The 17371-nt window shown below is 42.8% G+C and overlaps 2 protein-coding genes across 2 annotated transcripts; one reads left to right on the forward strand and one right to left on the reverse strand.

Moving 5' to 3' along the window:
• The first annotated feature begins 4162 nt into the window (after positions 1-4162).
• LOC128742429 (elongation factor-like GTPase 1) lies at positions 4163-7348 on the forward strand. The gene is made up of 3 exons (XM_053838792.1): positions 4163-5658; positions 5727-7049; positions 7120-7348. Exons 1-3 carry the CDS (start codon positions 4231-4233, stop codon positions 7306-7308), a joined length of 2940 nt encoding a protein of 979 aa, XP_053694767.1. The 5' UTR covers positions 4163-4230; the 3' UTR covers positions 7309-7348.
• Positions 7349-13562: 6214 nt separating this feature from the next.
• Positions 13563-16558, reverse strand: LOC128741845 (pre-rRNA 2'-O-ribose RNA methyltransferase FTSJ3). The gene is made up of 3 exons (XM_053837943.1): positions 16358-16558; positions 14019-16293; positions 13563-13964 (listed from the first exon to the last, which is right to left on the reverse strand). The coding sequence occupies exons 1-3, from the start codon at positions 16422-16424 to the stop codon at positions 13694-13696; spliced, it is 2613 nt and encodes an 870-aa protein (XP_053693918.1). The 5' UTR covers positions 16425-16558; the 3' UTR covers positions 13563-13693.
• Between the last annotated feature and the right edge of the window lie 813 nt (positions 16559-17371).

A 17371-nucleotide genomic window follows, 5' to 3' on the forward strand; every position in this document is an offset into this window, starting at 1 on the left:
TAAGACAGAACAGAATTCACTCAAATAGCGCCGTCTAGTGATAAACTTATTAAACTTTGTCCTCCGGTTGAAGAATCTTACACCTTTATTCTGTATTTCGAATGAATCTTTATTTCGTTCAACTTGTTTGTTTTGCCCATTTGATTTTGCTGGTGCAATGATTTTATTAACTTTCGTTGGAAAAATCAATCCGTTAGAAATGAAGAATAGGGGTGTTAGTTTACTGATCAAATTGGCTGAAAACACTAACTTTATTAATTGTTCAAATTTGTGAGCTGAATTTAAATAAGCTATTGCGTCGCGATTATCGCCAGAGTGATCGAGCACACATACAGCTGCAAAATTGCACTAGGAGGCTTAACGAAAGTTAACCAAGTAATGTCCCAGATCCGGATAAACTGACGCGACTGATCAAAGCTACATTGGACCGAGTGATGTGTTTCGTGCGTATTTCGGGAACACTCTTGAGTCCCTTTGAAACACGGCGAAAGTTGAGACAAGGTGACAGCTTATCCTGCATGCTGTTCAACTTCGCTTTTGAAGGAGTTATCCGACGAACGGGCATCGAAAAGAGAGGCCCGATTTTCAACAAAATCAGCCAACTCCTAGGCTCTACAGATGACTTTGATATCATAGCCTGAAGCCTCACGATGGCGGAGGCAATCTACGTCAGACTGAAATTAGAGTCTAGGAGGATTGGACTCGAAGATTAAATACACGAAAGGAAGAGGCTCAGAAGAAACAAACGCAACGCTCACCTCCCACTGACAGTAACCGTTTACGGCGACGAACTAGACTGCGGACAACAACGCTAGTAAGGAGATGCAGCGGCGTGTGCAAGCGGAGCATCGAACCTACTTTGCCCTTCCCAAAATGCTACGATCAAGAAGTATACGCCGCCGTACGAAGCTGACAATGTACAAAACCCTTATCAGACCTGAGCAGACCGGTAGTTCTTTATGGACTTGAAGCTGTGACGCTGCTGACGGAGGACATACGCGCCATTGCCGTGTTCGAGCGGAACGTGCTGCGTATGAATCACAAGCTACAGGGTGCCATAGGCATTGCTTAGAAAGATTCTCATCATACATTACGTTACGTACGTTACGAACGAGCGATTTTCCTAAGCAACGAACAAAGCTCTATTTCGTCGGGGAAAGAAGTTCTTTGTATGCTACTTGACGAGGACATGTGTACAGAGGATGTAGAGTGGATCAATGTGAATTATGTAAACGCTAGTTAGTTTCTGAGCATATACCAACATCTATTGACAACCTCAACGCTGAAATACGTTCTGTTCGTGAGTGGGCTATGAAGGAATTTACAACAGATAATTGACTTTGTTTGCTTTTATACGAATTTGTTTGAACTTTGGTCACAAAGAACAGACATCCAGGCTGGCATACCCAACCTGTGTAAATTTTTGTAACGGCCATTTCGAAATAACGCCTCGTTCACGTTATAGTTACCCGAAGTTACCCCTCGCATTTGTTAATTTGGCGATTCGTTTGATGGCGGCGCCACCAGCAAGCATCTATCAAAACTGAAATCCAATATATTTCTTTCCCTTTTTTACTTATGCAAAAACCAAAAAAAAACATCAAAAGCTCATCAGTATAAACAAACCGAACGATGGGAATGGCACAAAGGTTTGTTGATACTATCGAAACTTGTGTGGTATCGACAGTATCGTCAAACTTCATTGTTAGAAATGGTTTGCGATTTGTGACACACACGTGGCAAAATTCGGTCTTCTTTTGATGTTATCGTGTTGTTATGCTAATTATCATTATTATTACTGTTGATGTTTGACTAGTTTTGTTCGAAATAGTATCCGTCAAATCATCGATAAATAGCCCCGTAATATCGAAGTTATTTCAAGTGTTATCTCTCATCGTTAATTGACGGAAATACTTGACGGTGATTGACAGTCAACTTAGTTTGGCGATTCGTAGGCTAGGCGGCGTTTGATAACTGTTGTAATTTTAACGGTTATTCGTTTGAATTTTTACACAGAAAATTACGAAAAATTTGTTCTAGCTTGGATGTCTGTTCTCTGTGCTTTGGTTTTTATGAACTTGTTTGAACTTTGTTGACTGTTCCGATATTCTTTCAATGTCTAACTTTTTAAATAAAACTTGCATTTGGATGTTTCAAAATCTTACTAAGGTTTTTTACGGAGGTGAGGGGGGATTGGCCAAAATCTTATACAAAATCTTATATCCAGCTTTTTACGCGCTATAATGGCGGACGCTACAAATTGTGTTCGTAAAATTCGAACAATCTTTTTGACAACTCTACATCCATCAAAACTGGGCACTCTTCTCATGTACGGCAGTGTTGCTCTTTCTTTCGTTTACGCAAAAGAAGGAGAGCAATAGTTTTGTTTACATTTCGCACATTTTTGCTCTCCTTTTTTGGCGTAAACGAAAGAAAGAGCACGGTAGTGTTGCAAGAGAAAAGTGCCAGATTTGATGTATGCAGAGTTGTCAAAAAGATTGTTCGCATATTACGAACACAATTTATAGCGGCCATCATTATAGCGCGTAAAAAGCTGGATAGGGGAGAGGGTGGGTTCAAAAATGAGGAAAAAGCCCTTACGTAATTATTGCACGACCCCTTTCCTGCAAATGAACCGTCGGCTAAAACGAAAACAGCATCGGAAGCGGCATCTATTCTGATTCAAAGCCGAGATAAGAAAGAATTCAACACTTCGTTAGCCGCTATTCAGGCACAGCTTAGATGTGAGCTTGAAGCTACACCAAAACTGAAGGAATACGCAGAGTAGAGAGCCAGTATGGAAGCTGGCGGCAATAATTCGGCGAAAATGTCCGATAATGAACGGAAGGATTTGCCGAACAAAGAGTTGACTTTCGTTGACCCTTAATTACAGTGGACCCCCGTTCGTTTGAACTATTCCTCATGCAAACTATCGGGGTTACTTTTTAATTTAAACAACTTGCCACCCTAAATATGCTGAAACTCGTATGAAATGGTCGCCCTGCTCTTTGTTATTGTTTTGATGATATTATTTAGTTGCATTTAGTTGCAAGCAGCGAATATTTCATTCTCCGATCGAGTTTCTATCATAATCATTGGGAAAACGGAATGTGAAACAGATTAAACACGCTTGGTCAGTACAAACAAAACGTGTTTATGTGCATTGTGTGCATAAGCATCAGATGATGTCATGTTGAGAATGACATTTGAACCATTTTTAATTTGCACGTCGTGCAAACCAACGGGGTTCAAATTAAAAAGTGTTCAGATTAAAAACGGTCAAACGAACGGGGGTCCACGGTATCCTTAATCATCGACGTGCTGCCTCAGAAAGAATGGAAAGGTAAAATAAAGGAATGAGCGGTTGGAAAATTAAAAAGGTCTAACGGCATCTGTCGGCAGGAATTTCAGTTGAAATCCACTGGAAATACTGCGTTAAATTACTCAACACAAAATGATCAATTATATCATCATCAAAACCAGTTTGCTCGTCTCGTCTGGTGCGCAGACCTTCATGGCAGCAAGATTTTGCCACAGAGATCTGTGATTTTGCTATCGACAGGATGTAATCTGTTAAAAAAAGAAGATATGGTATGGTGAATGCTGAAGCCTCAATTTTAGTACACCTAGTATATGCAGCAGCAGAAAATGAACCGATCTTCTCTCAGTAGCGATCGTTGAGTGTAGTGATGTTGGTGTAGTGATAAACAAGATTAATTTAGTCAGAAATAAGTCTCATCAACCACCACAGTAATCATCAATAATTATTAAAGATTTGCATAAAGCGTTACACGCAGACGTCAGTGCGTTCTTCTGTTCCAGGTTTGACAATGTTGTGTGATTTGTCTTGATTACTTATTCGCAAAAACTAGAAACAGAAAAGCTGCAAAAATGTCCAAAAAATATATCTTTACCAAGATATTTACCTAAAGCGGAAATTTACCTAAAGAAATTTACCTAAATCGGCACATAAAGGGCCGATTGGAGGGAAAACCACTTCAATTCTGGTTTCATTGCATATCTGTGCAAGTTCAGTTTCCACCGTTCCTCATAATTTCAACATACGACGAAAGTAAACAAAAACATATCGCACGTGCGTGCTGTGTCTGACTGACTGCCTGCTGTTAGTGAAGTGTTTCGCAAATTTCGCGAACGGGTTTTTTTTTAGTTCGCGAATATTTATTTTTTAGTACCTAGTCGACAAATTTTAATTTAAGAAATCCCGATATCATGGTCCGAGTGGAGTTTGCTCAGCTGGTGAACCTGCAAACACGACCGGAGCAGATCAGGAATATTTGCATCTTGGCGCACGTCGACCACGGTAAGACCACGCTGGCAGATTCGTTGATCGCCAGCAATGGCATCATTTCGCAACGGCTGGCCGGTAAGCTGCGCTACATGGACAGCCGGCCGGACGAACAGGAACGGCAGATCACGATGAAGAGCAGCAGTATTGCACTGCATTACGAGGGTCATCTCGTAAATTTAATTGATTCACCGGGGCATGTTGATTTTTCCAGTGAAGTTTCTACGGCGATTCGGTTGTGTGACGGGGCGATTGTAGTGGTTGACGTTGTGGAAGGTGTTTGCCCCCAGACAAGGATATGTTTGAAACATGCCTATAATGAGAATCTGAAGACGGTTTTGTTGCTGAACAAGTTGGATAGATTGCTGCTGGAGAAGCAAATGGATACGGTAGAAGCGTATAAACATTTGACACGGGTACTGGAGCAAGTCAACGCCGTTGTTGGAAACATATTCGCTACCGATGTACTGGCAAAGGAAGATCTAAGTTCGAAGGACCAAACGTCGGCACTGGAAGATAGTGACGATACGTTTATTTACTTCACTCCTGCCAACGGAAATGTGATATTTGGTTCGGCCCTTGACGGTTGGGGTTTTACGACAAAGTCTTTCGCGAAGATGTATCAGGAAAAGCTAGGTGTTCCACTGAGTCAGTTAGACGAGGCACTGTGGGGTGACTTTTTCTACAGTCCAAAGAAGAAAAGCATCGAAAAAGGTGCGCTGGAGAAAGGACGAAAACCGTTGTTTTCCCAGTTGATTTTAGACAATTTATGGAGTATTTACGAGTTGGTTGAAAACCGAGACTTAGAAAAATTGAAAACAATTTCTGAAAAACTCGGCATTCCTCAGACGGCACGTGACTTAAGGCATGCCGACGTTCGTGTTCCCATTAAGAATGTACTATCGCAATGGTTACCGATAGAAAAATCCCTTTTACAGCTGGTGGTTCAGATCGTTCCGAACCCTCAAGCGATACCGGAGTCGAAAGCGGAAAAGCTTCTCTGCTCTAGAATGGAAGATTTCAAATCGTTTCCCAAGCAAACGCAGGCACTCAAACAGGACGTCATGAAATGTGATGCGAACAGCCAAAATTTAGTGGTTTTTATTTCGAAAATGTTCCCCGTTGAATCGAAATCACTCCCTCAAAGTGCCATAGTGAATGGTTTAGCGAATTTGTCATTAGATTGCGGACAGACAAGAGACGACTCCGATGAAGTTTTCTTAGCGTTTGCGCGAGTCTACAGTGGTACGCTGAAAAGAGGAGCAAAAGTGTTCGTGGTAGGTCCTAAACATAATCCTAAAAATTTACTACTGGAAGGATTTGACTGCGCTAATTCACCGCATATCAGTGAGGTAATAAATCTACGAGCTACTAAAATTCTGCATATCTTTCAATAAAATTTTCTGTTTTGTTGTTGCAGGTCCAAATAGATCATCTCTTCATGCTCATGGGACGACAGCTGGAAATGGTCGAATCCGTTCCTGCTGGAAACATTGTCGGCATAGCCGGACTTCAGCAGCATGTTCTAAAGACGGCCACACTGAGCAACACTCCGTACTGCCCGCCATTCGTTGACTTGCCTCAAATCGCAACGCCTATCCTGCGGGTTGCGGTAGAACCTAAAGACATACAGGACATGCCAAAATTAGTTCGTGGACTTAAGCTACTCAATCAAGCGGACGCTTGTGTCGAAGTTAGAATCCAGGAAAGCGGAGAACATGTTCTGCTTACCCTAGGGGAAGTTCACCTGGAACGTTGCATCAAAGATTTGCAAGAATGTTACGCTAAGGTTCAGCTGAACGTATCCAAACCGATCGTTCCCTTCAAAGAAACCATCACTAAGTTCGTTCCAACTTCCGAAGAGAATCCGGAAGAGCAGCTGGCTAAGGAAAGGGAACGTGAAAAAACGGTCACAATTTTAACGGCAAATAAACAGAGCAGCATAAAACTGCTTGCCCTACCGCTACCGAAAGAGGCTATTGATCTTCTGGAGGAAAGCAATTCCGTTTTGACAGCCCTAGCAAAGGCTCAGGTTACGAAAGAGTTTTCCGCCCACTTGCTGGATTCTTTAGGTGAACTCAAAGATAAGCTTAGTAAAATATTTGTCGAAAGCGCAGTGGAAGAATTTGACGCCACGACGGTGGAAAAAATTTGGAGTTTTGGACCGCGGAAATGTGGAACCAACGTACTTTTAAATCAATCTTCTTTTCGAAATTGTTCCGTTTGGAATGTAGCGAGCACCGTAGCAGCAGTGGAGGAGACCGACCTGAGGGCGAACTACGAATCTTCGTTCGTCAACGGCTTTCAGTTGGCCAGTTTAGCTGGTCCTTTGTGCGACGAACCGATGCAAGGTGTCTGCTTCGTCGTGCAAGAATGGACCATCGATCAAGTGTCGGAGCACGATGAACAGGGTTCGTCGGCAATTTCGCACGGTCCACTATCGGGGCAGATTATGTCCAGTGTTAAAGAGGGTTGTAAGAAGGCGTTCCAAAACCAACCGCAACGGTTGGTTCATCCAATGTACAGCTGTAACATAACCGTCAGTTCGGACGTGCTTGGGAAACTCTATGCCGTGATCGGGAAGAGAAACGGACGAATTGTGTCCGCCGATCTGATCGAGGGTAGCGGTCAGTTTGATGTTGGAGCTGTCATTCCTGTGATAGAATCGTTTAACTTTGCTTCAGAAATACGGAAGCAGACGTCCGGATTAGCGATGCCGCAGTTAGTGTTCAGCCATTGGGAGGTAATTTAAAACAATCTGCTTAAATTCTCCAATATTCTAACGTATTTCTTTCTTTTTATTTTTTGAACAGATTGTGGACATCGATCCGTATTGGGTGCCCAGCACGGAGGAGGAATATGAGCAGTACGGAGATAAGGCTGACTTCGTTAACATTGCCAAAGTCTACATGGACTCGATACGAGAACGAAAGGGCCTAGCGGTGGAGAGAAAAACCGTGGAACATGCCGAGAAGCAGCGGACTCTGTCGAAGAATAAATAATGCGGTGTGCCTTTGTTGGCAGTGTCCAGTATTTTCCATTGTTGCGTTAGATAAAATAAATTTTTATTTATTGGTTTTTAACCCGTAGACTTGAATTTATTTTGAAGAACTGATTCATTCCTTAGATTATCGCAAATCAGTCTAAAATTGAAATGGTTTTTTAGTTGGATTGAACTGTCAGGACCGTCCAGTGTCGTCGGTCTTGGGAAGCTGTTCTCTAATCATTTCGAATCTTTTACTTGTTCTCTGGTTAGGTAGTTAACGGTTCTTTCGTCAGGCATTCTGGGCCACGTGTCCACTCATTCCTGTTTCTGCAGTTCTACAGCTTCAGCAATTTTCAGCTCTTTGAAAACTAGCGCGTACCGTGTATCGATTACCAGAAGAAAAGCACTATTCAACGTAGAAACAGAACAATTTTCATGTTTTACTGTTTGGTTTAGTGTGACTGATTCGTTTTAATAAAATAGATTCAATCAATTCATAGAAATAACTCCAACATTTGTTGAGGATTGAACGTATACAAGGTTCCTACTTTGATAAACGTTACGTACAACGCATGTAGCATGTATACATGAAGAATCGTATTATTACATACATGGATACATGCTACTATTGGTACAAAGAGACTTACGTAGTCCTACGTCACCTATGCGGTCATGTCTTGTGCATAACCCCTCTCATTTATTAACAAATTACTGAACTGCACAAGGTCCGAATCAGGATATCTTGTCTGATATCAATTTTTTATAACGGTACTTTCGACGGTAGAAGAAAGTAGTAAAGCAAAGGTGTTTATAATATCCAAACAGAGTGGGACAAGATGTGATGGGAAAAGAGCAGAGAATTAGATAAGGTAGGGTTACAAGCTATAACGGGTGCCAATTACTCAACTTCTAAGGTTGTCGTGGAGTCTCCTTTTCATCCAGTCTTGGTTCCTCAGTGTGGGTGAAGAGGAACGGTTGGGTAAACACGAGGTTGTTCTATTGTCTGATATCAGTTATGAATGATGGCTCATTGCCTATGGCGGCATCCATAAAGTACGTCACGCTTATAGGGGGGAGGGGGGGTAGACCTAATCGTGACGATTTGTGACGTAGGGGGGAGGGGGGGGTTTAAAGTTATGTGACGTCACATGAAAAAAAAAATCAAATGGAAGATTTATTCGGGATATTATAATTTAGCCTTCCTTTTAAGATACAACTATTGAAGGTTTCTATAAAATTAACGTTCTGATGAATTTTAAAACAAATAGTAAAATTTTTTGAATGAAAACTTTTTTTCAAGATATATGTGTGAACAGCACTCATTTATTCTTCTATGTAGTATGAACTCTCCATTACGGCTTTACAGAATATGCAGTACACCGCTGAAGAGCTACTTGAGTACCGTCTTGCCTAAAAGATTTTTGCAACCGCAAATAGCAGTCGCACAAACTCCTGAGAGGCTACGGGGTGCTACCAGAGACCCATGGCAATGTTTTCCCTTGATATTCGTGCTGAACTCAATCGATTAACATAAACTCATACCGAAGTTCCACTGCTGCTTTTAAGGTTTTTCAGTATAATTTATACTGCCCCTCACTCAAAAGCTCTCTGAACAATAGAGTTTATGCCACTTGCGGACTAAATTTCGCATCTAAGGTAGTGTTGAATGATTGCACGATTGAATGAATACACAAAATGACGAAATCCGTCAGAAAAGTTCTTCCAAGGCGTGTTGCTGCAAGACGTCAGCAGGAAGTCCTGATTCTTTCAACTAGATCAGACGAATTTGAGTGGATGGATGTAAAGGACGTGGATATGCGCGAAACATTCATCGACGACACATCAGCGACTTCTGATATTTTCAAAATCCGTGAATCGATGACTTATAAGCTCAAAAATTTTCCTTTTTTTATTTGCTGAAATTCATTTGATAGCTTTAAATAAAAAGGTTGAAATGAATATTTAATTTTTTTGTTGTGAAGGAGGGGGGGTAGCCGTGACGTGACGTACTTTCTCAGGGGGGTCACCGAATGTGTAACGAAATGTGACGAGGGGGGGAGGGGGGGTTGATTTTGGTCAAAATTTGCGTGACGTACTAAATGGATGTCGCCTATGTTATCTATCAATATTGTTTGACGAGGGAAATTCTAAAACACACTCACCTGGATTGTATCGCAGCCAGAAGTACAAAATGATGAAGTTTTTTAAATTTTCTTGCATTAGAATTTGACGAAGGGTGCAACCACTCGAGGGAGAACCAGTTCTGTAATAGGAAAACAATATTTATTTGCATTTAATTGAACAGCAGCAGTGGAGTATGATCTAATTATATTTCAATATGCTTGAAAACCAAATAATCGTCTTGTGAAAACTCAGGGTTTTTAAATTATGGCTATATCCACAAAACAGAAGTAGAAGTTAAAATTTAAATACGTACGTGCTACTTTTAAGAGACATTAGCAAATCTGGCGGTAGAGACTTATTTCCACGAAAATAAACGAACGCATATAGCAGCAAAAGGGAGCGAGCTGTTATTCCTTCCTTGCTATGCGAATACCTTCCAAAAGAAAGATAAAGTCGAATGGACTCTGTTCCCACTTCTTGATCGTCGCGTTGTACCTAAATCAAATTAATACTGAAATTATAGCAAATACGGATCGGAATAGTCGGCATCCACTCGTTACTTGGAACTGCAGATCGCCAAACTCAGCTGGCAAAGACCGGAAGCTGCTCGAACAGCTAGAACCCTGTGAGCTTGGCATCGTAGCTCTGCAGGAAATCTATCGCAAAGGAGAGAAGGTTTAGAAGATCCGCGGCGGAAAGGCCTAAGTTTACCAGAGCGGTTGCATTACCAACGAACTGGGAACTTGTTTTGTAGTATTGGTCAGAATGCAGGAGCGCGTGATAGATTGAATGGTAATCAACGAGACAATCAAGATCACCATCGGGGATATGAACGCCCAGGTATGTAAGGAAGAAATGTATAGACCGGTAATAGGACCCCATAGCCTGCACATCGACACGAACGATAACGGCCAACGATGTATAAACTTCGCAGGCCTGGTGATCACCTTTTTCCCACGCGGAGATATGCACAACACCACCTGAAGTCACCTGACTAAAGTACAATGAACCAGATTGACACGTCCTCATCGATGGCCGATTCTTCTCTAACTTCATTAATATACTTTCCAGGGACGATGGGCGGCATTTAATCACAAACAAGCCCGAGGTGGTCGACACGTGGAAGCAGTTCTTCGATGAACACCTTAATGGCGAAAGGGACGGAACGGAAGTTAACCTAGGAGTACTCAGTACCCTAGGATTACAAGTCCAATCCGTTTGGCTTCAGCTTTCAGTCCGATGTACGTTTCCGCCATCCTCTCAAAGGTACGTGTAATGATGTCAACGTCGTCAGCGAAACCAAGAAGCTGGACGAACTGCGTGAATATCGTGCCACTGGTGTCTATCCCCGCTCTTCTGATCCCACCCTCCAAAGCGATGTTGAACAGCAAACATGAAAGCCCATCACCTTGCCGTAACCCTCTTCGAGATTCAAAGGGACTTGAGACTACCCCTGATACTCGAACAACACACGTTACTCGATCCATCGTCGCCTTGGTCAATCGCGTTAGTTTAACCGGAAATCCGTAGTAGTGCATAATCTGCCATAGTTGATGAATCCCCGATGATATTGCCCCACGAACTCCTTTGCAAATGGTGATAATCGAAGACATAAAAGTTGGAAGAGTAGCTTGTAGGCGGTGTTCAACAGTGTGATTGCGCGGTAATTACAACAATCCAACTTGTCGCCCTTTTTGTAGATCGGACACGCTATGCCTTCCGTCCACTCCTCCGGTAGTAACTCCGTCACCACCGTACTTCAGCAACTCGCCGGGTAGCTGATCAGCCCCAGCCGCTTTATTGTTCTTGAGCCGACCAATCTCATCTGCTACCTCCTGGAGGTCGGGGGCTGGTATTCTGTTGTCTTCTGCATGTGCTCAAAGATCTATTGCCATATCGTCACCTTCATGTTCAGCTACAACGCTGTTGGGGTGCTCGTCATAATACTGCTTCCACTTCGTCCCCTCACGTTCGTTCGTGAGAAGATTACCGTCTGAGTCCCGGCAGATATCGGCCTGCGGCACATAGCCTTTGCGCGAACGGTTTAATTTCTTGTAGAACTTCCGTTTATCGTAAGCGTTAGGTATCGTTAGGTACAGTACTTCCATCGCCTCGCGATCTCGTTCTTCGTGTTGGCGCTTTTTCCTCCGGAAGACCGAGTTTTGCCTGTTCCGTGCTTGTTTATATCGCTCCACATTCGCCCTCGTACGGTGTTGCAGCATTCTCGCACGTGCTGCATTCTTCTGCACTAATTGCTCGCATTCGCCGTCGAACCAATCGTTTCGGTTCGGATTCATCGTACCGAGTGCCGCTAGAGCAGTACTACTGATGGCGGTCTTATTGCCTTTCCTACCATCTTCAAGAGTTGCTACGCCAAGTTGCTCTTCCGTTGGTTGCGCTGCTTCCAGCTGCCGCGCGTATTCCTGGGCAATTCCGGTGTCTCACAGCTGCTCGATGTTGGGTCGCGGCGTACGACTTCGACGCGTGTTACACACCGTCGAGAGTTTTGAGCGCATGCAGACTGCAACTAGGAAATGGTCCGAATCTATATTCGCACTGCGGTAGGTGCGAACGTTTAAAACATCAGAGAAGAATTTACCGTCGATTAGAATATCGTCAATTTGGTTTTCTATTCGTTGGTCTGGTGATCTCCAGGTGGCTATCTTTGCGGGAAAAGAAGGTACTTCGGACTACCATACCGCGGGAAGCTGCAAAATTTTCGCATCGTTGGCCATTGTCGTTCGTTGCGGCATGCAACCTGCGCGTTCATGTCACCGATGACGATTTTCACGTCCCGTCGCGGACAGCCATCATACACGTGCTTCAGCTGCGCGTAGAACGCCTCCTTCTCGTTATTGGATCTCCCTTCGTGGGGGTAGTGCACATTGACCGCCTACCGGCAAAGCTACGGTGGTGGTTTCTACCATCTATAAAAAGGGTGATGGGGTCGACTACTGCTACTATGGCCACATAAAAAAATAACGCTGATAAACGCCGTCTACAAGGTACTCTTCCAGATCCTGTTACGCCGGCTGTCACCGAAAGCACAGGGTTACGTAGAAAATTACCAGGCGGGCTTCATGGGTGCTCGCGGAATTACGGGCCATATTTTTACTATCCGATAGATCCATTGGATTGAGTAATGTGTTTCGTACGTATCTCGGGCAGACCCTCGAGTCCCTTTAAGACGCGGTGAGGGTTGAGAAAAGGCACAATTGAGACAATTTATACTGCATCCTGTTCAACATTTCTTGACGGGATGGTCCGACGAGCGGCCTTCGAAACGAGGCACGATTTTTACTAAACGTAGCCAACTGCTAGGCTTCGTAGATGGGTTTGATATCATTGCCAGGAACCTTGGAACGGACTAAATATTGGACTAAATATAAATGGGTCGAATAAAACGGACGGTAACCGTTAACGGCGACGAACTAGAAGTGATAGATGACAACAACTTCAGTAGGGAGGTCCTCCGGCGCATTTAAGCCGGAAATCGTGCCTACCCTTCACAAAATGCTACGATCCAGAAGCATACGCCGTCGTACGAAGCGAACAATGCACAAAGCCCTTATTAGACCGGTAGTTCTTTATGGACTTGAAGCTGTGACGGAGGACATAGGCACCCTCGCTCTGTGCGAGTGAAAGGTGCTGCAGACGGTATTTGGCGTAGTACAAACTGAAAATGGAGACTGGCGGAAGCCCATCGCACATCTGGTCGGTAGGCTACGGTGGACCGGGCACGTCATAAGTCACGCAATAAATACGGATCTCTTCAACAACCCCACCGGCACTAAGTCGAAAATTAGTGATTTCTGAGACGCCTGGGAAATTGACAACGAGTGGCTCAAGATCGAGTTGAATGGAGACGACGGTTTGAAACGGCATGAATCCCGGCTTTCGGCAGCTGACCGTTGTATTGTTTATATAATTTTATCAAAAATTTTATAGAAAACAGAAATAGGAAAAATCAGTAGCATGGTCTGACATTAGATTTTGTCTTACAAATATTGCGCCTACTGTGATGTGACACAGACACATCTCATGCGTCTACCAAAATAAAAAAACACGTATCCCATGTACCTACTTATGGAATATTTGTTTCGGCATGATAGATTAAGTTTAATGTAAAATATGTATAGTGTTTGTAGATTATATAGATTTCATAATATGTATTTCTAAAATTTTAACAACATCCCTTCTTAACGAGACTACTCGTTAACTCGATGTTTTAAACTTCTACGCGGGAAGTATAATCTTACCTGAAATATTTAATAGGTTTACTTGGCCCGCTTTCCTTTCGGTTTCTTTGTCGTCGGTTTGGCTCCTTTTCTTGCACCTTTACCACCCTTTGCTTTACCGCCACCCTTCTTCGTAGTGCGACGTGATTTAGCCTGCTCACCGCGCAGATCCTTCTTCATACGCGGATCAACAACCTTGAAGCGACCTTCTACGCCCGCCGGCCGGCGAACCTTTTTACCACCGGCACCCGCCTTCTTAGCTACCACATATGTAACTTCTCGTTTCTTGGCATCCGATTTTTTGTATAATCTGCAACAATAAAAAAAGTTAGTTTAATAATTTATAAAACAGTGCTCAACCTACTTCTTCAGCATTCGAATCTTCTCCTGATTGGTGTTGTCCACATTTTCCATAATGGTTTCTGCCTTCTTTTTGATTTTCTCCAACCGTTTGGTGGCGTGTTTCTTCTTGCGGGCCTTGGCCTCCATTACTTTCTTGATCGAACGTACATTCATTTCCTCCAAATTCTTTTTGTACACGCTGGCAACCTCGTGCGGAACCGGAGCTTCCTTCTTCATCGTGCGTTCTTCGTCTTTGATGAACCAATCGGGCAGATTGGCATCGTTGAACATGTACCGATTCCAGGCAGCATCAATCAAATCCCGTCGTGTCTTTTTACCCGATACAAGCAACTGGCCAAGCGCCAGTTCCTGTTCGTTCAGTTTTACCTTTTTAGGTCGCTTCTCGGAAGAGACAACTTCGAAACCATCCTTACCTCCGACTTTTTCCACAGTTTTATGTTGGAAACTTTCGTCACCAACCTCGGCTTCCGCTTCCGCTTCCGAATCGGAATCCTCGGATGATGAGCTCTCGTTGGCAGTCTCATGCCTCGCTCTTCGGCGGGCTTTCTTTCCAAGCGGTCGATCTGGATCGTTCGGTTTTGGTTTGTCTGCGCCGATGATTTGGACACCCGATTGCTTGTACATTTCGGTAAGTCGATCCAAATCATAATCGAGCGCTTTATCTTCGCCATCAAGCACATTTTTAAACGATTCTTTTTCAAACCACAGTTGAGCTTTCGCTCGGCGTTTCTCGTCCTTATCGCGGTAGTCTAAATCGGTGAGCAAAGGATTCTCTTCTTCAGGATTGTCATTATCGGCGTCGGCGTCAGATTCCATCTGTAGCTCATCATCCTCTTCGGTAAATCCCAGTCCAGGACGATCCAGATCAGCATCGCTATCTTCATCTTCCAACTTTTGCGCCAGGATTTTTTCATCCTCAAACAAATCACCTTTTGTTTCCTTATCATACTTTACATATTTTTGCTTCTTTTTCGGAATACCATCATCGTCGTCGTCGTGAAAGTTAGACTCGGTGAGAACATCCGGTGGTGCATCCAGTAACAAATCAATTTGCTTATTACTTTTTACCGAATCCAGCGTAAACACCATGGCATCTCCTTGTTCCGTTGGACCTTCATCACCTTTAATAACCATTTTCAAACTAAGTTTTTCGTTCAGTTTAGCTCGCTCCTTGTTCGCCTTCTTACGCTTTCGTTTTGAATCTTGCTGTTCCTCCTTCCGAAGTGCGGCAATTTCGTTTTCAATATTCTTGAGTTCCACAGTCTCTTCGTCCGGTTCTTCATCATCGGACTCACTTTGAGTGATCTTATCCGTTAGTTTCAATGATTTTTTCTCCTTTCCTTTTACATCTTTTTCAACATCCTCATCCTTCTGTGGAAACAATTCCTTATTCAACTGTTTGTGCCATTTAAGTAAATCGGTCAATTCCTTTCTTCCCAGTACTTTAATATCTTTACAACATTCGCGAATTTCTGCGGTAGTACGCGGATGGTTTCGTATAGTTTCGTCATTGAACGTAATCTCCGTAATCTGACCAAGTAAAGGAATTGGTTTTTCCGCCTTAAGAAACTCCGTCGCAGGCATTATCTTTCGAACATCGACTCCATCATAACCTTCCACTTTTGGTTTCTTAGTTTTATCAACCTGCTTCAGCGAATTGACTTTAACCTGCGGCTCGATATCCAGTTCTTCGAAAACAAACTTCGCGTCTAGGAACCTAGGATCTATCTTATCTGGTGCACGGTAGTGCTGACACACAACAAAAATTTCCGCCGATTCATTTCTCGAAGCCGAAGGCTTCGTTGCATGGACCTTCTTAAACAACTGTTTTAGCACCCAAATCAATGCGTTGTAATCCTTCGAACGAAAAACTTTGGTAATAAACCATCCGCCAGGGCGCAAAAATTGAGTCGCCAGCTTCACGGCACTCAACGTTAGGCAAACTTGTTGGTACGCATCAAACAACCAATTTCTTCCGACATTCGGTGCGCCGTCGTTTAGTACCACGTCAACCTTCCAGGTTTTTAGCTCTTTAGCCAAATCCGATTTGGTTTTATCGCTGGTGATGTCTCCTACGAGGCTGATACAACCGGGAACATTTTTGATCGGGTACAAATCCACTCCGATGACAATACTCGATACGGGCATGTTCTGTTTAGCCACCTGCATCCAACCACCCGGGGCTGCGCACAGATCGATACATACCTGCGACTGCTGAAGGAAACCGAACCGACGATTTAGCTGGATTAACTTAAATGCCGCACGGGAGCGGTAACCTGTTCAGTAAAGTTAAAAATTACTAACCGCTATTGCAATTGAAAAAAGTCAATGTTTATTTACCTGTTTCTTTGGCGAGTTTGTAGAACTTATCTCGCCGATCTTTTCCAACCTTTCCTTTTTTACCCATGGTTTAGCAATCGGTTCAAACAGTTAGTATTACGAGAAAATTCACTTCTAAGAAGAAATTATAGCAAAAATTTAGATATTTAACTAAATTTATGCGGTTCCGCGTAAGAAAACGTGCTTTCTCACTAATCGAAACCGAAAAACGACAGCACGCGTGCACGAGCTAAACAACAATCCTGATGGCAGGAGCAAGAGCTGTCAAATTCTTTGAAAGGTAAGGAACACTCGGAAAGTGAAACTCTTGCATGAATTGACAAGAGGGTGCATGCTAAAATATGCAAAGCATGATTAATAGAGTTTTTTACTCTCTACTTGCAATTGGGTATTTTAGCGGTATATAAATTTTCGCATATTATGATAAGATATGATGTCACTGTATCGTAACATGAACACTTTTTCAAATTTGACGGGTAAAAGTAATAAAAAAAGACATTTTTTTATTTAATTTTTTTTTTGGGATTAGACGATAACTTATAAGTAAACCACTTTTGTTCTTAGCTCGCCTTAGACAACACAGTTAAAACATAAACTATGGTCATCGGACGATACAGGTTTCATATGAGAACTGTCAAAAGCTCGGTCAAAATGAAAAGCTCTATCAGAAAGATAGAAGAGAGGGAGACTACTTCTGACATCATTTCAATCAATCGGCTTGGTTGATATCTGTCAAAGAGCAAATCATTCTATTTTTGATTTTTATGAATTTTTTCATCAAATATTGACTAAGTTGTAATAAAAAAGAACTGTCAGATTTAGAAACCGACGGCCCATCAAATGAGGTAAAAAGTCGCTCTTTTGGGAAAATTAAAATACCCAATTGTAACTGCAAGACTACTTGCTTACCTGCGCACAGTTGTCAAAAAAGCTGGCAGAAATGTCAAAACGACCTCCTAGAGGGTAGGTGTCTTCTGCAAAGTTGGTTGAAATACTCCGGAGATCAATGTGATA

This window comes from Sabethes cyaneus, chromosome 3 (genome assembly GCF_943734655.1).
Source record: "Sabethes cyaneus chromosome 3, idSabCyanKW18_F2, whole genome shotgun sequence".
Lineage (NCBI taxonomy): Eukaryota > Metazoa > Arthropoda > Insecta > Diptera > Culicidae > Sabethes > Sabethes cyaneus.